At 40.7% G+C, this 14,020-nt stretch overlaps 2 protein-coding genes across 2 annotated transcripts; one reads left to right on the top strand and one right to left on the bottom strand.

The window, feature by feature from the left end:
• Positions 1 to 2,195, bottom strand: mb (myoglobin). Its single transcript, XM_072383374.1, has 4 exons — positions 2,088 to 2,195; positions 1,215 to 1,315; positions 571 to 790; positions 1 to 440 (listed from the first exon to the last, which is right to left on the bottom strand). The coding sequence occupies exons 2-4, from the start codon at positions 1,295 to 1,297 to the stop codon at positions 300 to 302; spliced, it is 444 nt and encodes a 147-aa protein (XP_072239475.1). The 5' UTR covers positions 1,298 to 1,315; positions 2,088 to 2,195; the 3' UTR covers positions 1 to 299.
• Positions 2,196 to 4,291: 2,096 nt separating this feature from the next.
• serhl (serine hydrolase like) lies at positions 4,292 to 12,751 on the top strand. Its single transcript, XM_072383373.1, has 12 exons — positions 4,292 to 4,492; positions 5,531 to 5,674; positions 6,023 to 6,136; positions 7,081 to 7,122; positions 7,202 to 7,221; positions 7,313 to 7,387; positions 9,137 to 9,243; positions 9,332 to 9,411; positions 9,490 to 9,524; positions 9,599 to 9,675; positions 10,644 to 10,731; positions 11,880 to 12,751. Exons 1-12 carry the CDS (start codon positions 4,435 to 4,437, stop codon positions 12,015 to 12,017), a joined length of 978 nt encoding a protein of 325 aa, XP_072239474.1. The 5' UTR covers positions 4,292 to 4,434; the 3' UTR covers positions 12,018 to 12,751.
• The last annotated feature ends 1,269 nt before the right edge of the window (positions 12,752 to 14,020 follow it).

Here is a 14,020-nt window from a genome sequence, read left to right as displayed (position 1 = left end):
TAAAGAGCAGAGAAGAGCAACAGAGGTTTATTGGCAAAATGAGATGATCATTTCCAGCAGATTATACCTGTTTCTCAAGAGTTTGGGTGAAAAATCCACTGAAACTTGAAAATCTAAACGATTTAATGCAGTCAAGTTTCATGAAGCAAGTTTTATGAAGCTTCTAAGGTTCTTTATGAGTAAAGTCACTATAGTTTGCACTTAAACATATAGGATACAGAGTGGCTTGTTATCATTATTAAAAGTAAAGGCACTTGCAAGTAGATTTTCCTTTCGTAAAAGCCCAGTGACCTCGGTCTTCAGCCGGAGAAGTTATGCTCTTTGTAGGTGACATCAATCTCTGCCATCACAGCAGCCATCACATTATTCAGGGCCTGCTGCCCGGCAGCATCGAGTCCTGCCTTCTCCGCCATGACTTTACCAATCACCTCACCGATCAGCTGAAGGGGAGAAAACGCAGAGAAAAGGGTGGATACTGCTTTTACTCCATGTGAAGGTTACAGAGCAATCTCAGGGGAAGAAGAAGGGAACGTTTAGACTGAAATGAGCCCATGCGTCCACCAGCCTCACCTTGAAGTTATTGAGGGGGATCTTATGCTTAGTTGCATGGCTGGTGGCCAGCGGTTTGAGGATGGTACCGTGGTTGCCTTTGGCCCTCAGCAGCTCACCAAGCTTCTTCAGCACAGTGGCACCGTGGGTAGAAATGGCCGCATTACCGGCCATGTCTGCCTGAGCAATGCCGACAAACTTGGGGAAAAGCTTCTGGGTGTCTGGGTGCTCTGTGAATAGACTGTGAGGGAAAAGAAAGTTTAGCAGATGATAATACACCACTGGGACCAAAACTGCTGCAAAGATGTGTTTTTGGCCATTTTGGAGCGTTTCATTAGGTTTTGATGTTTTAGCCTGCACCTGCACAGATTTGTTATCCCGTCTACACCTTTATGGAATTAAAGTGTTTCTTGACTTTCTCAGGAATGTGTAAAATTCATTTGGAATTCCCTTTTTGTGATGCTGGTGGTGTTCAGACTGAATTGTGTGAGTGGGTCACTAAGTGTGCAACTTAAACAATTACAGGCTTAAAAAAGAAAGTTAAAAAGTTATAATTAGAATCATCTCAAGTTGCCTGGTTTCTATTTTTGAAATACTAATTGATTCTCTGCAAACAATCTGACCCACAGCAACAAGAATAACCTTGCTTTGCCCGAGCCACTGACCGGGTCAGAACCAAGTTCCCGTGAGCGGCGTAATCTGCTTCCACTGGACCCCAGTGCTTCAAAACCATGTCATAGTCGGCCATGATCTCGGGAGACAGAGTCTGGTGAGAAAGAAGTGGATAAAAAAACATTTAGGTTTAAACTTCTGGTTCGTTTTTTTTTAAAGGGGAAAGAGGACAAAAAATAGAATCTCCTTACTTTATTACGCTGCTGAGAGTTACACAGAAAGCTTTATCTAGATGTTTGGTGTTGCATTTCTCCTGTTTGATTTGATGGCCCCAGGCCAAGAGCCACTTGATTCAAGGGCACCTCATTACCAAGCAGAGTTGGATTCATTACCTCGTTTGCCCTCAGTGTGTCTGTAATGTAAATTTAGTGCAGCTCTGTATAATTTATTCTAAGTGAAATCAAATGAACGGCTGGTTTGCTCTTGAAGCTGCTCCAGGGCTGCAAAAAAGCATGTAAATCGAAAAAGATTTTTCTTTTGAATACAGGAGTTTTTGTCCTCAAGGACCTGTTACCTGTTATCTTTAATTTTTGCTCTGCAAACGTCAGTTTTATAAGAGCAGAAAATTGCCTGTTTTAATTCTGCAAAGTTGGTATTTTAAAGCGTCACCTTATGTTACAAGGACATTTCCTATTCAGCTTGAATGTTAAATCAAATAAAATCAGTTTCAGTTATTTCTTATCTATCAGGAGTTCTTTATCGTGTTTTCTTCTTTTTAAAAAAAAAAAAAAACTTCTCCTCAGTCATGGGATTTGTTTTTTCTGCCCATTCTTTCCAAAACTAAATAAGTTTCATTATTTGCCGATCAGCTGATTTTTTTATCAAAGATTCAGTGATAAAAACAGATAAAAGAAGGCATCACCTACCTGGATGGTACTATGAAATATCCTGTGTGATTATCACTTAATTCTTCTTGGCCTGACTTTCCCTCTCAAAGCTGACCTTTTATACTCCCTCCCTCTGTCCCGCCACCAAATTTTTCCAACACTCCCATCAGTGCACCTCTCTCACTGCACGTCTCTTAAAATGTTCTCAGCACCTCCATGTGTAATCTGGACACCTCTGATTCCGAGCAAACGACGACTCTGAAGTGATCGCGAAGTGATTACCTGGGATATCTTCTCATTTTGCCCTGCTTAAACATGATCCACTGCATTTCTGACATTATCAGAAAATATATTCAAAGGAAGAAAAATGCTCATAGGTGTGTGTGTGTGTGTAGAGGCAGGCGATGCATAATGTTGCATCATGTGATGAAACGTGTTTAGAGAGCTGTTGATTCAACCCAAAAGTAAGTCTGGAGGTTGCGGCTGTTGAATGGCTGAGCAGCAGAAAAATGCAAAGACAACACAGGGATGCAAAATAGAGCCGTAAGAAAACCTTTTGCATCGAATTGAGGCTAACTATCCTGCTCTCCTGTGGTTGGGAATAGGACCCTCAAACAGTCTGTGCCCAGGGCCAAACATTTTATTAATGTACTTATCCTATTGCACAAAAATGCACACACACACACACACACATGCAGGAGGTAAATACAGCAGTAATACACAAACAGCTTCGATGTTTAGTATAAACCAGCTGCAATGTTTTGTACACAAATCCAAATTTTTCTCACATCATTAACCATGCATGTAAAATAAGCTGTCATGATGTTAAACCACGTGCATCATCAAAACTCATTAGTTCGTCTGACACGTGATTTGTTTGATATTCGGGGGATGCTTGAGTTACTTATTGCCCTGTTGCTGTTCAGCGGTGCAACTTCTGCTCCAGTCTCACGCAGGTATTTCATTTTTGATTCCAGATGAACTCTATTTGAAAAAAATCATCTCTACAGCTGATGAGGAACGATTGCTTGAAGTTCTCCCTGTAAATTATTGTAATCTGTGAGGCCTTGCATGGCCATTTAAAACCTAAACAGCTGCAATATAACCAGAATCAGCCAAAGTTTTGAATTACATATGTTGTTGCATTTTGTACTATAATGATGCTACAACATAAGCTAAACATAGAAATGTAAGTTCGTCTTGAAGTCTCATTTATAATCGTCTCTAGTTATCCGATAGCTTCCCATAGATTGGTATTGCACATTGTACATTCAGTTATGGTGTATTTTTTTATATGGTATATTTATTTATATATATTCATAAAATGAATATAAAAGAAAAATAGATATAAAAGATATAGATATAAAAGAAAAAACTATATTACGTTGTATGGTTTCAAATGACTTTTCAAGTATTCTGATTCTTATTGAAGCATCAAGTTCTCCTCAAGGTCAGGTTTTGCTTTACACTGCCTGTCGCTTTACTTCTGACTCAACGTAGACCTCTTTTCTGAGAATCATCTGAAGTCCAAGGATCACTGATTGTAAAGAGAACAACCTGAATCTATTCTGGTACCAATAATGTTCACATTCATAAATCAGTTCAAAGCTTCTGAGCTCTTTCTATCATATTGCATTTTGGATCATGTGAGCAAGACATTTAGAAAAAAAAAAAACATTATTTTGCTGGGGCTGTTACATCATGGACATGTGTGATGTCAAACCTCACGCATTTTTGTAAGACGTAAATGTAAATGTACTTCATTTATACAGCCCTTTACAACAATCCATTTCAGTGTACCAAAGTGCTTCACAGCAGATAATAAATAAAGAAAAAAATAATAAGTAAAAAACAATAAGATAACAGTAAAAGCAATAAAATACAACAAAATCGAATAAGATAAGATAAAAGTGTCATCATACTACTGGGTATTAAAAGCCATCTGAAATAAGTAGGTTTTTAGTGTAGATTTAAAGAAGCGTGGGAAGGCAAAGAGAATGGAAACCACCATTTTAATCTTCATCAATTCGTTGTCATGTAAAAGTTTGCTGTGATGTGACGTCATCATCTTTACTGGTATAAAAGTAAAGTTGTTGGATCCTGAGCAGGTGCTGAACGTGCCCTCTGCTGGTAACGGTTTGACATCACACTGGGTGAAAGGTAAGCTCCTCCTCTTCTAAACGCTGATTGGCTCAGATCCCAGTGTCACATGGGACTCTATCCAATAGCAGATTCAACTGACTTCACGTGTTTTTCAACACCCGGAAAGCATCGGCGGACCTTAAAAAGGTTTTAAAAGTTGTCTTTCTCGAAGTTTTTCCCAAAATTTGCTTTCGTTTAATAGGTTTTTGAGTGTATCCGTTTTTCAGCAGAGGTGTTCCCCGAGATGCAACAAGTTTTGAAAGGCGTCAGACACATGACATCCAGTTCAGTGAAACAAGCAGGTAACCATAGTCAAGTCTGTCTTCTCAGGGGAAAACGAGCGTTCGTTCGCTTCAAAACCTGCTGAGTCACAAAAGAGGCAAGAGTTTACTTGCAGGAAAATTCTATTCAAAGTGTCCTTTATTAATGATTAAAGTCGCTGTTAAAGTCACATATGAAGAAAAACTGTTAAAATGTCATCGCATTCCTCGAATAATAAAAACAAAACAATAATAATAAATTGCAGCCTCGGACGAACTTGAGGTAGAAATGGTCAAAATGTAAATTTTATGGAGAGGGAACAACCATAACATTAGAACCTCTTGTGTTCGCCTCCTTTTGCCCAAACAGCTTTGACCCGTTGAGCCACGGAGCCCAAAAGTCCTCTGAATGTTTCATGTTGTCTCAGTCACCAGCAGCAGATGCCTAAAAGGGTCCCCCGTGGAGTGGATACACCTCACCAGCACTTCTCACAGATGCTCGGTTATAAAATGTGGAGGGTCATGCCCCCCACCCCACCCCCACACCAATTTAACAAACTGTCTGTAGTCTGACTTATTAATACAGACCAGCCACTGATTCCATTTGATTAAATGATCAGTGTTGTTGACACGCTGTGGCTGATTCATGGATATATTCTTGATATAAAGGCAGAAAACTTCTGCTGCAGCAGAAATTTCAAATCTGCATATCTGCATTTATGTTCCTTGTACACAACGTGCAGAAACTCCCAGTTAATCAATAAGTAAGGAGATATAAAGCATAGCCTTGTGGCAGATAAATTATTTTTCTAAACCTGTTAGCTGCATTAACAATGTTGGAGTTAGAATATTCTTGGTGTTTTAGCATTTTCCGCGTTTGGTAGCACGTCCGTCCTGAAGGTCAGCCTAGTTCCCCCAGGAAACGAAGCCAAGCTGCCAAATTGCTCGATTTGTCTTGTGGAACATTAACTCGTGCGATGTGGGGGGGGGGGAAAGCAAATCCTGTACTTTGACAGGCTGAAATGTTCAAGTCGGTGATCGGAATTGTTGATGGTCTATAAAATAGCATCGTTTCTCCAGTTTCAGAGCTCTCCGTGCCGGTGCCATGGGGAGAGATCAGGGGTAAAGCCTGGGGTCCTGATCACGGTCATCCGGTTCTGTGCCTGCACGGCTGGGCTGACAACTGCGGTACATTCAACACCCTCCTTCCCCTTCTACCAAAAGGTACCGGAGAACACATTTAATATGTCACACTGCTCACGTAAAACCTTGTTTTGCTCCCCATATCTTCATAGAAACTTTAAGTTTTGCCTCAAACTTAAAAGTAAAAACCAAGCCAATTGATCAGCATTTTTCTTTTTTTTAATGAAATTTTACCTGACAACAGTATTGAATCTAACGCCATTTACCAAGATCTCTGGGGTCTCTGTGACGAGCATTCACGCTCTGTCCCTTCAACTGAAGCTAGCCCGCTCAAATTCAACGTAAAGAAATGTCAAGTTTAGTTACACGTATTTGTATAATTGGAGGAATGTTCACTCGGTTTCTCTTCTAACCCTAACCCTCCATCAGAATGCAGATATGTGGCGGTGGACCTGGCGGGTCACGGTCTGTCATCGCATCGACCGGCTGGAGTTTTGTACGCCTTTCCTTCATACGTGATGGATGTGTGCAGAGTCGTTGACGGTGTGTGAGAAGTCACAGGACACTTTGAGCCACTAGCTCAAATTGATCGAGTGACTCATTTTTTTAACACTTCACAAACTTGAAAAAAACTTTTATAGGGTCTCTTGCATTCCCCCTGATTCAGTCCATCACTGTTCATGTTGAAACGAGCTATGAAAGTGTTGTTGACCTTATAAGAGCTCATACTGTGTATATGGGTATTGCAGTTCCCATGGTTACGGGGCAACTCAATTCTCAGACTGGAGTTTTAAATGCAGTGCTTCAGACATGCGAGCAGCTCGGCTTGGGAATGCAGTTCCAATGCGACAATCAGCCACCAAATGTTGGCGTTATGCTCGTATGAAAGGTTTTGGATCACTTGTAAACAGCCGAATACTTTCAAGCTCCCAACTTAAGTAACTTCTGAGAAATTCATCTCTGTGGTCTGTAGATGGCGGCAGAGGCCTTGGCATGTTGGAGCGGGGCGCTGTGCCATCTTCGCTTAAAAACGGCTTAGCCAAGTTTGTGTGCAGAAAAGTCCATAAGCCCCTATCTTATAATGTAGCTGTGTTTTCAGCATTTGTGTAAGTCATCTGACATCTGAGTGGAAGTCTTCCTCATTCATGCAGTTAGTGTTACACACACTCGTCATTGCTGTGTGACAGCCAGGATCATAACAGTCTGAACAAAACCTGCTCACACGATGATAGTAATTCAGTCCTGTGAGGGAGACGGCGAGACCATGCAGAACGCTGCACTGTGCGGTCTTGATTATACTTGATAACACACGACACATAAATCCATATGAAAAATGAAAATTTCATGCATATCTTAATAACCCTCTCTGCAGAGCCTCTTTACAACAGCTGAAAGCAGCGACGGTTTCTTTCAACTAAAAAAACGGTCTCAGTGTTTTGTGATGAGATACTGAACTGGGTTGATGATGTGTGAAATTACTCCCGCAGCTCTGCAGTGGAGCAAATTCTCCATCATAGGCCACAGCATGGGTGAGTGCAGCCACAGACAAGAATCACAGCTTTAGAATGCCTTCAGTGTCTTTTATTCATTTTCCTCTTTTCTTTTCAGGTGGGAACATAGCTGGAATGGTAGGTGGTTTTTTATATTAACAACTAACATAAAGTTGAAATAATGCTGTTGCATTTAATGGCATCACCGTCCTCATGGTGTTTTCCACAGTTCAGCGCTTTGTATCCTGAGATGGTGGACGCCCTCATACTGCTGGACTCTTATGGATTTTTACCTACAGATCCGGTACCTTTTCCTTTTTCCCTGATTTAGCAGCCCATCCCACAGACTCTTAGTCATCTGCTGAAACTGAACCCAGCAATAATGATTACACTGAAATGCAGTTAAAAGAGAAACCCTGATTAATACATTAGACTGAAAAAATTAAAGATAATTAAATAAAAACAGGCCGCTTCCATTGAGAGAACTGTAGACGCGCGCCCTAAGAGCCTAATAAGAATCAGCAGCTATGTAATCTAATGCAGTTACCACCTGCTCAGGTACTCTGACAGACACACTTCTATGAATCCTGAAGCTTCCTTTAAGAAAGCACATGGTTTATGTAGAAAATCCAACATAAAACAACCAAGCTACAGGGTTTAACCGAGATGTAACCATGAAAGAAGAACCTGTTGAGTCACTGCTCGCTAAGGTGATTCCTTCCCTTTTTGGGGAATTTGGGGGGTTGTGGGGGCACACAGCACCACTCTGTTGAGCAGTCAGAAGCAGTCAGAAGCAGAGCCTTAAACAAACACTCGCAAAAACAAATATTCAGTATTTAACTAGGGGTGCCACGAGATCTCGTGCCACGAGATCTCGCGAGATTTACGAGATCTCAACGATATACGAGATTTGGGAGCTATCCAAACTTCTATGTGTGATCTGTGGGGGCAGTAATGCGCCTTTGCTACGTCTAGCCTGCTAGAACCTAAAGAAGGAGAAGGAAAAGAAGAAGAGGAGAAGCAGCAAGCAGCCAGAATGAAAATAGCGGTATTCCATTGAAGATGCCCCCGCCACTTTCAAATCATTTGTTTGGCAGCATTTCGGGTTCCCGGCGGAAATGATAAATGGTAGTAGAGTGACTGATAAGACACGGACAATATGCAAGCATTGTATGAAAATAATGCCGTACACCGCGGCTAATATAAAGAAATATTTTATTTGAACTTTTATAAATTTTAGTTTGTTTCAATTTGTGGAAGAAACTTAAAGAAAAGAAAAAGAAAGTTTATTAAAAGCTCATGCTTACATCATGCATGTAAAGAGTTATGATAAAACATTTCAAAATGCATGTGCAACTCGGTTAAATAAAAGTCTGTAGGTCCAGTCATATATTTAGTCATGGCAGTTTTCTTAAAATCTCGTCTGGATCTCGTGAGCTGAGTGCATCGTCTCACTCCTGGTATTAACATGAGTATTTGAGCTGCAACCAACAGCACTCTGTGATGGTGTCTCCTTCCTAATAAGAAAGAGCGAGGATGAGCTGGAAGAAAGACGGTCGAAAGAGTGGTGGACAGTAAACTGCTTTCTCTTCAGGTCTAATATGATTGCCTTTTTCTAATCTCTTCAGCTCAATACGCAGAGCTTTAGCTACTGTGAAAAGTCGCTGTTCAGTTTCAGAATGCACTCTTAGTTATTATTGCTTTTTCAGCTGAGCGCTCAAACAGCTGCTTTAGTGACCTCCAGCTAATATTAGTTTGATATGCGCTGAAAGGGCTTCATTACCAAGTCTCATGAATTTTACATTGTGCAAAGATGGGAAAATATGTTGGTTATTTGACATTTTGAAAGACATTACAGTTAAGAAATGCTCTCAGTCACCAGTGAAATTGAATCTGGTGCAGTTTTGTCCTTTGGGCCAATCCTAACGATTCCCATTATGTTCCTGCATTACGCTTTTCAATAACCGCACGGAGAGAACAGTTGTGTGTGTGTGTGTGGTCCACTCTTGTCTGTCGACTGCCTGTCCTCATGGTTTGTGTCTCTTCCCTGCAGAAAGAAATGCCCGGAGTGTTACGGCAGGGTTTGGATGAGATGATTCAATTTGAAAAAAAGATGGACGACAAGAAGAAAGTTTACACTTACGAGAAGGCTGTGGAACGGTAACACGTCATTCCGTTTTGGCTGCTTTAAAAGACGGCCGTGCATTCGCTCGTGCAGTAACTTTTTTTTGTTCTGGGCAACCCTCAGGCTGTTGGCTGGAAACCGGAGTTTGTCCGAAGAGTCTGCAAAACTTCTTCTGGAGCGGGGTTTAGTTCAAGTTGAAGGAGGTGCATGTTTATCTGTTTCCTCTCTGCTCCGTTTTTGTCTCATGTGCTGAAGGTGTAACAGATTTTTTCCTCTCACAGGGGTTGTGTTCTCCCGAGACTTCCGGATTAATCTGGTGGGTTAATGTTAAACTGTAGCTTTTCTCCCACAGGGGTACTGTGCAGCTCGTGAAATGTTGTTTGTTTTCAGAAAAATATAGCGCGCATCAGCTTGGAGCAGAGTCTGGAGCTGCAGTCGAGGATACAAGCCTCTGTTATGGTTATTCTGTAAGATGTTCCTCATATTTTCTTATTGCACCACATTAGTCATGGAAAACAGATCCCGCCACCTTTGAACTCTGATGTTTTGCATATAGTGACGTAAACCCACGAGTCCTTAGTGAAACATTTATCCATTGAAATGTTGCACATTATGATGTTGCTTTCATCTTAGAATGGGTTGAATAAAACATTTGATAAACTACAGCTACACATTTATTGAACAGAATCTTAGCAAAAATGCAAAAGTAGTGTGTGAAAAACTTCCAGAGGCTTTTTGAAGGGTTGCCGAAAGAAGGCCCCGTCTCAAATAAGAACATGGCAGCACGGCTTAGGTCTGCAAAGCTACGGCTACACGGCCTCAAGACTTCTGGAACAATGTTCTTTGGACAGATGAGACCAAAGTGGAGATGTTTGGTTATAATCTACAGCAGCTCTTTTGGAGAAAACCAAACGCAACATATCAGCCAACACACCTCCTACCAACTGTCAAGCACGGTGGTGGAGGGCTGATGATTTGGGCTTGTTCTGCAGCCTGAAACTGTGATGCAATAGGAAAATGATCCGATTCATGGCAGTAAATCTACAAACTGAATGGCTAAAAAGAAAAAATATTTCAGTGGCCCCAAGTCCAGACCTCAACTTGATTGAAACGCTGTGGTGGGACCTTCAGTGAGTAGTTGACAAAAAAACATCTAAAACCCTCATCAAACTGATGTTTTACAAAGAAGAACGGGCCAAAATTCCTCCACAGTGATGCAAGAGACTGATAACATCACACAGATAACGACTACTTCAGGCGATTGCTGGTGCTTCTACAAGCTACTGAATCATTGGACGCACTTAGTTTTTCACACACTGCTTCTGCATTTTTCATCTGAGGTCGTGAGATCATGTCCTTTACGCTCGTGAAGTGAAGACTGCGTGCTTTCTTTCAAACACAACTGTAAATGCATACGCAATCTTTGTTTCTACAGAGCAGAAAGCGGCTTTGAGAAAATGTTTGCGGAACCCGAGCAGAAGCAATTTACGGCAGCGCTTCTCAGGGGCTACAGGGACAGAAATGTGAGTGCACTTTTCCAGTTTGTTGATGCAAAATAAGTGTGCTTGCATCTTCTCGTCTATTTTTAGCTGTAAAGCCTGTGTGTAATAAGCCTAACAGGCAGACAGCTTCAGCCGTGTTGGTGTGAGCACAGAAATTTGAATATCCGTGAACCTCAGCGCTGACCTACATACTGCATCTTGGTCAAGTGCTGCTGATGAGAGAGAACAGAGGATGTGCGTCAGAGTACCTCATGATTTCTATTCTTTGTGAATTGTGAAGAACTCTGTTGCACCATGAAAGATGCAGCACATACGAGTTAGCCTTTGGAGAGCCATCCACAGCTCCCCCCTGCTCCCAGAGCAGGTTTCGGCTTGTCAGGTAGCTGCTCTTGGTAAAGAAACACTAAACGTCCACTATACCCCACTTAATCAAGGTTTTACAGCAGACACAAGTAGAGACCAGCTGGTCAACACAGTGGAGCTTTTAGCAGCTTAAAGAGCTCAATATTCCCCACAGGAGTACATATGTATCAAAACAGGAGAGTAAACACAGGACTTAGACATCAGAAGAACACACTTTAAAGTGAGATTAATGGGTTAGTGGGGTGTAGTGAGCCTAACAGCAGAGTTTTCTGTCTCAAAGAGGTTCTTCTTTTACTTAGATAGCTCACCTTTTACTTTAATCGAACATACATTACATATACTTTGAATCAACATGAGTTTCGGTGTAAAATATTCACCAATGACATGAAGCCACCTGGTTACTTTTTAGCCCGTACGTCCACAGACTGCGCAGTTTATAATATAGACTGTCTTTACCAAAGAAAAAAATGTTTAATTTTTTCAGTATGGCTGTACAATATATTGAAAATGTATTGCCATCGTGATATCGTTATGCTCAATATAGCAAAAGACTGTTTAGCAAACAGCAAATGAAAGGCTTTAAAACCTCTTTACGTTTAATTTGAATGTGTAATTGCCTTGCTGGGTTAGTGCAACCCAATAACCTTGTGTGGTTATCGGGTTGCATTCAATTGGTTGCATTCTGCAAATTAGCCACTAGATGTCAACATTTCACTCACCTCTTCTATATAAGGTGATGTGACAGTGTTGGATTCACAGTGCAGGTTGAATCATTATTTTGAGCATCATCTTCACTTGTCTTTCAGCACAAGGTGGTGATGGTGCCGGGCGATCATCACGTCCACTTGAACAGTCCTGAAGTTGTTGCTCCTCTTGCTTCAGACTTCCTGCAGAACAAAGTGCTCTCAAGTTCAACAACACATGTTCAGACTCCTAAGTTATAGCAAACCTAAACAAGTTTCAGGTTTTTTCCACACTACTATTATTAGTAACTTTAATGAACAGTTTTGGCTTCTTGTATTAATACTATTTTAACTACTTTTGGTGCTTAAAAGTCAGTCATTCAGCCTTCATAGCATCAGTCAGTTACTGTATTTCAATCTTGTTGCACTCCTAAATTATATGAAGTACTTCAATAGGTATTTCTCATGTTTAGTTGAGAGACAATGGCACTGTGTGCCTTTCTTTAACTCCCAGATGGTTTGTGAATAACTGAATTGAGACTGTTGGGTGAGCAGAAATGAACAAGATGCTTTGGACGAGTGCAAACCTTGTGGTGGCGAAGGGGGACATAATTTGGGCGAGTCGTTACTCACATTATGCTCTGTAACGTGATGTATGCACTTGAATGAAAATGGAATACCAAATATGCAACTCATGGAAAAATTTAGGACAGATTATTGCTGTCCGGCATAAAGCCTGCTGGACAGTTTATGTTCAGTGTGCAAACAGAAGAGTAACGGTTAAAAGCACACTCTGACCTGGCAGGAACACTGACACAATTCTGTGGTCAGAGGAGCAGTTTCAGGAGCCAGTAAACAACACTGTTGAAAAGAAAAAACCCTCAACTTCCTCTGTACAACAGACAGTCATGTGTATGTTTTCAACAATTCTTTGTGCATGATGTTGGCATTTAATGGACCGTCTGACAGGTGCTGATTAAATAATCGTGAGTCAAGGCCTTAGCATTGTCATTTTTTTTTTATTCCAAACATACATCTCTGTTTGTGAGGCAAAGGAGAAGATTGACTTCAGTATTTTGTTTGCCCGATCTAGGTGAGTCTCTTTAGTCTTTGTGAATGAATGAATTGACACAGGGAACAGAAAACGTCAGCAGTTTGTGAACACCGATCCAAACCAGCCACAACGGACCGGGAGCACATCAGAGTCGATGGTCTGGAGGACTTTTCTTCTTTCTGCGATGTGTTTTCAGAAAGAAAATAATTTGGAAAAAAATGTTCATCTCTAAAGCTGGATTGAGCGTGATCTGGATGGAATGATGGTTCAACAAAGCAGAAATATGTGAAATAAGAAAATAAAGTAGGAAATGCACAGAAATCAACACATTTGTGTTGAAATATAAAGACCGAAGCGTAAATGAATGTGGAAATATACAGGCATGACAAGCCAAAAATATTTTCCCATTTAATCATTTCTATATTATTAAGTAAGTATCTTTACTGTATGTGAATTTCTCTTCTTTGCTACTTAGACTTTTTGGTTTGTTTTTGTCGCCATTATTCTTATTCTTATTCTTATGATTATTCTTGTCCATGTGACCTTTTTCTCATTTGTATTTTTTAAGCTATCCACCAAAATCTGTTCCCGAACACATTTGAGAGGAGAAATAAGCAATATGATGGCAGATTCTTCCCCCGTATTAGAGCTGGAGGATCTGTATTAAAAGCTTGTTTCGATGTTAGGAAACTCATTCAGCTCCGTTTGTTAAACGAAACATTTTCGGGTGATTGCAGATGAAATTGTAGTATTTCTGTGGTGCGTTTTTTTATTAATTGCAACTGGAGGAAAGTAAACAGCTGCAAGAAAACACCTGATCATGACACTGTCTACATTAGAAAACTTGAACCCCATCCATCCACCTGATTGTTGCTGAGACAGACACAAGTTCCTGTTTTCTGTCGGCGTGACTCATGGTCTGAATATCGAGTTGTGATGAACCAGTATATTTTTCCTGTTGTTGCAGTCCAAGTCTCATCTCATCCTCCATTGTTTTGCAACTGAACATTTGGCTGAAGATGAATGGGTAAAGAAATAACCCAAAGTCTAAACTGTTAAACTTTTATTCTTATCTCTGGCATCATTCCACCTCTTTCTGGATGAAAATCTTCCCATCACGACTGTAAACTCCAATTACTCTCTTGTATTAAGGGATAAGTAAAGTGGTTAGAATCTAATAGGAAGCGTGGAAAGTGGCCAGCTGCACAAT

The sequence above is a fragment of the Leuresthes tenuis genome, unplaced genomic scaffold (assembly GCF_036924035.1).
Source record: "Leuresthes tenuis unplaced genomic scaffold, fLeuTen1.0.hap1 SCAF_4, whole genome shotgun sequence".
NCBI lineage: Eukaryota > Metazoa > Chordata > Actinopteri > Atheriniformes > Atherinopsidae > Leuresthes > Leuresthes tenuis.
The sequence above is the reverse complement of the archived record's forward strand: the minus strand, read 5'-3'. Positions and strand labels throughout refer to the sequence as shown.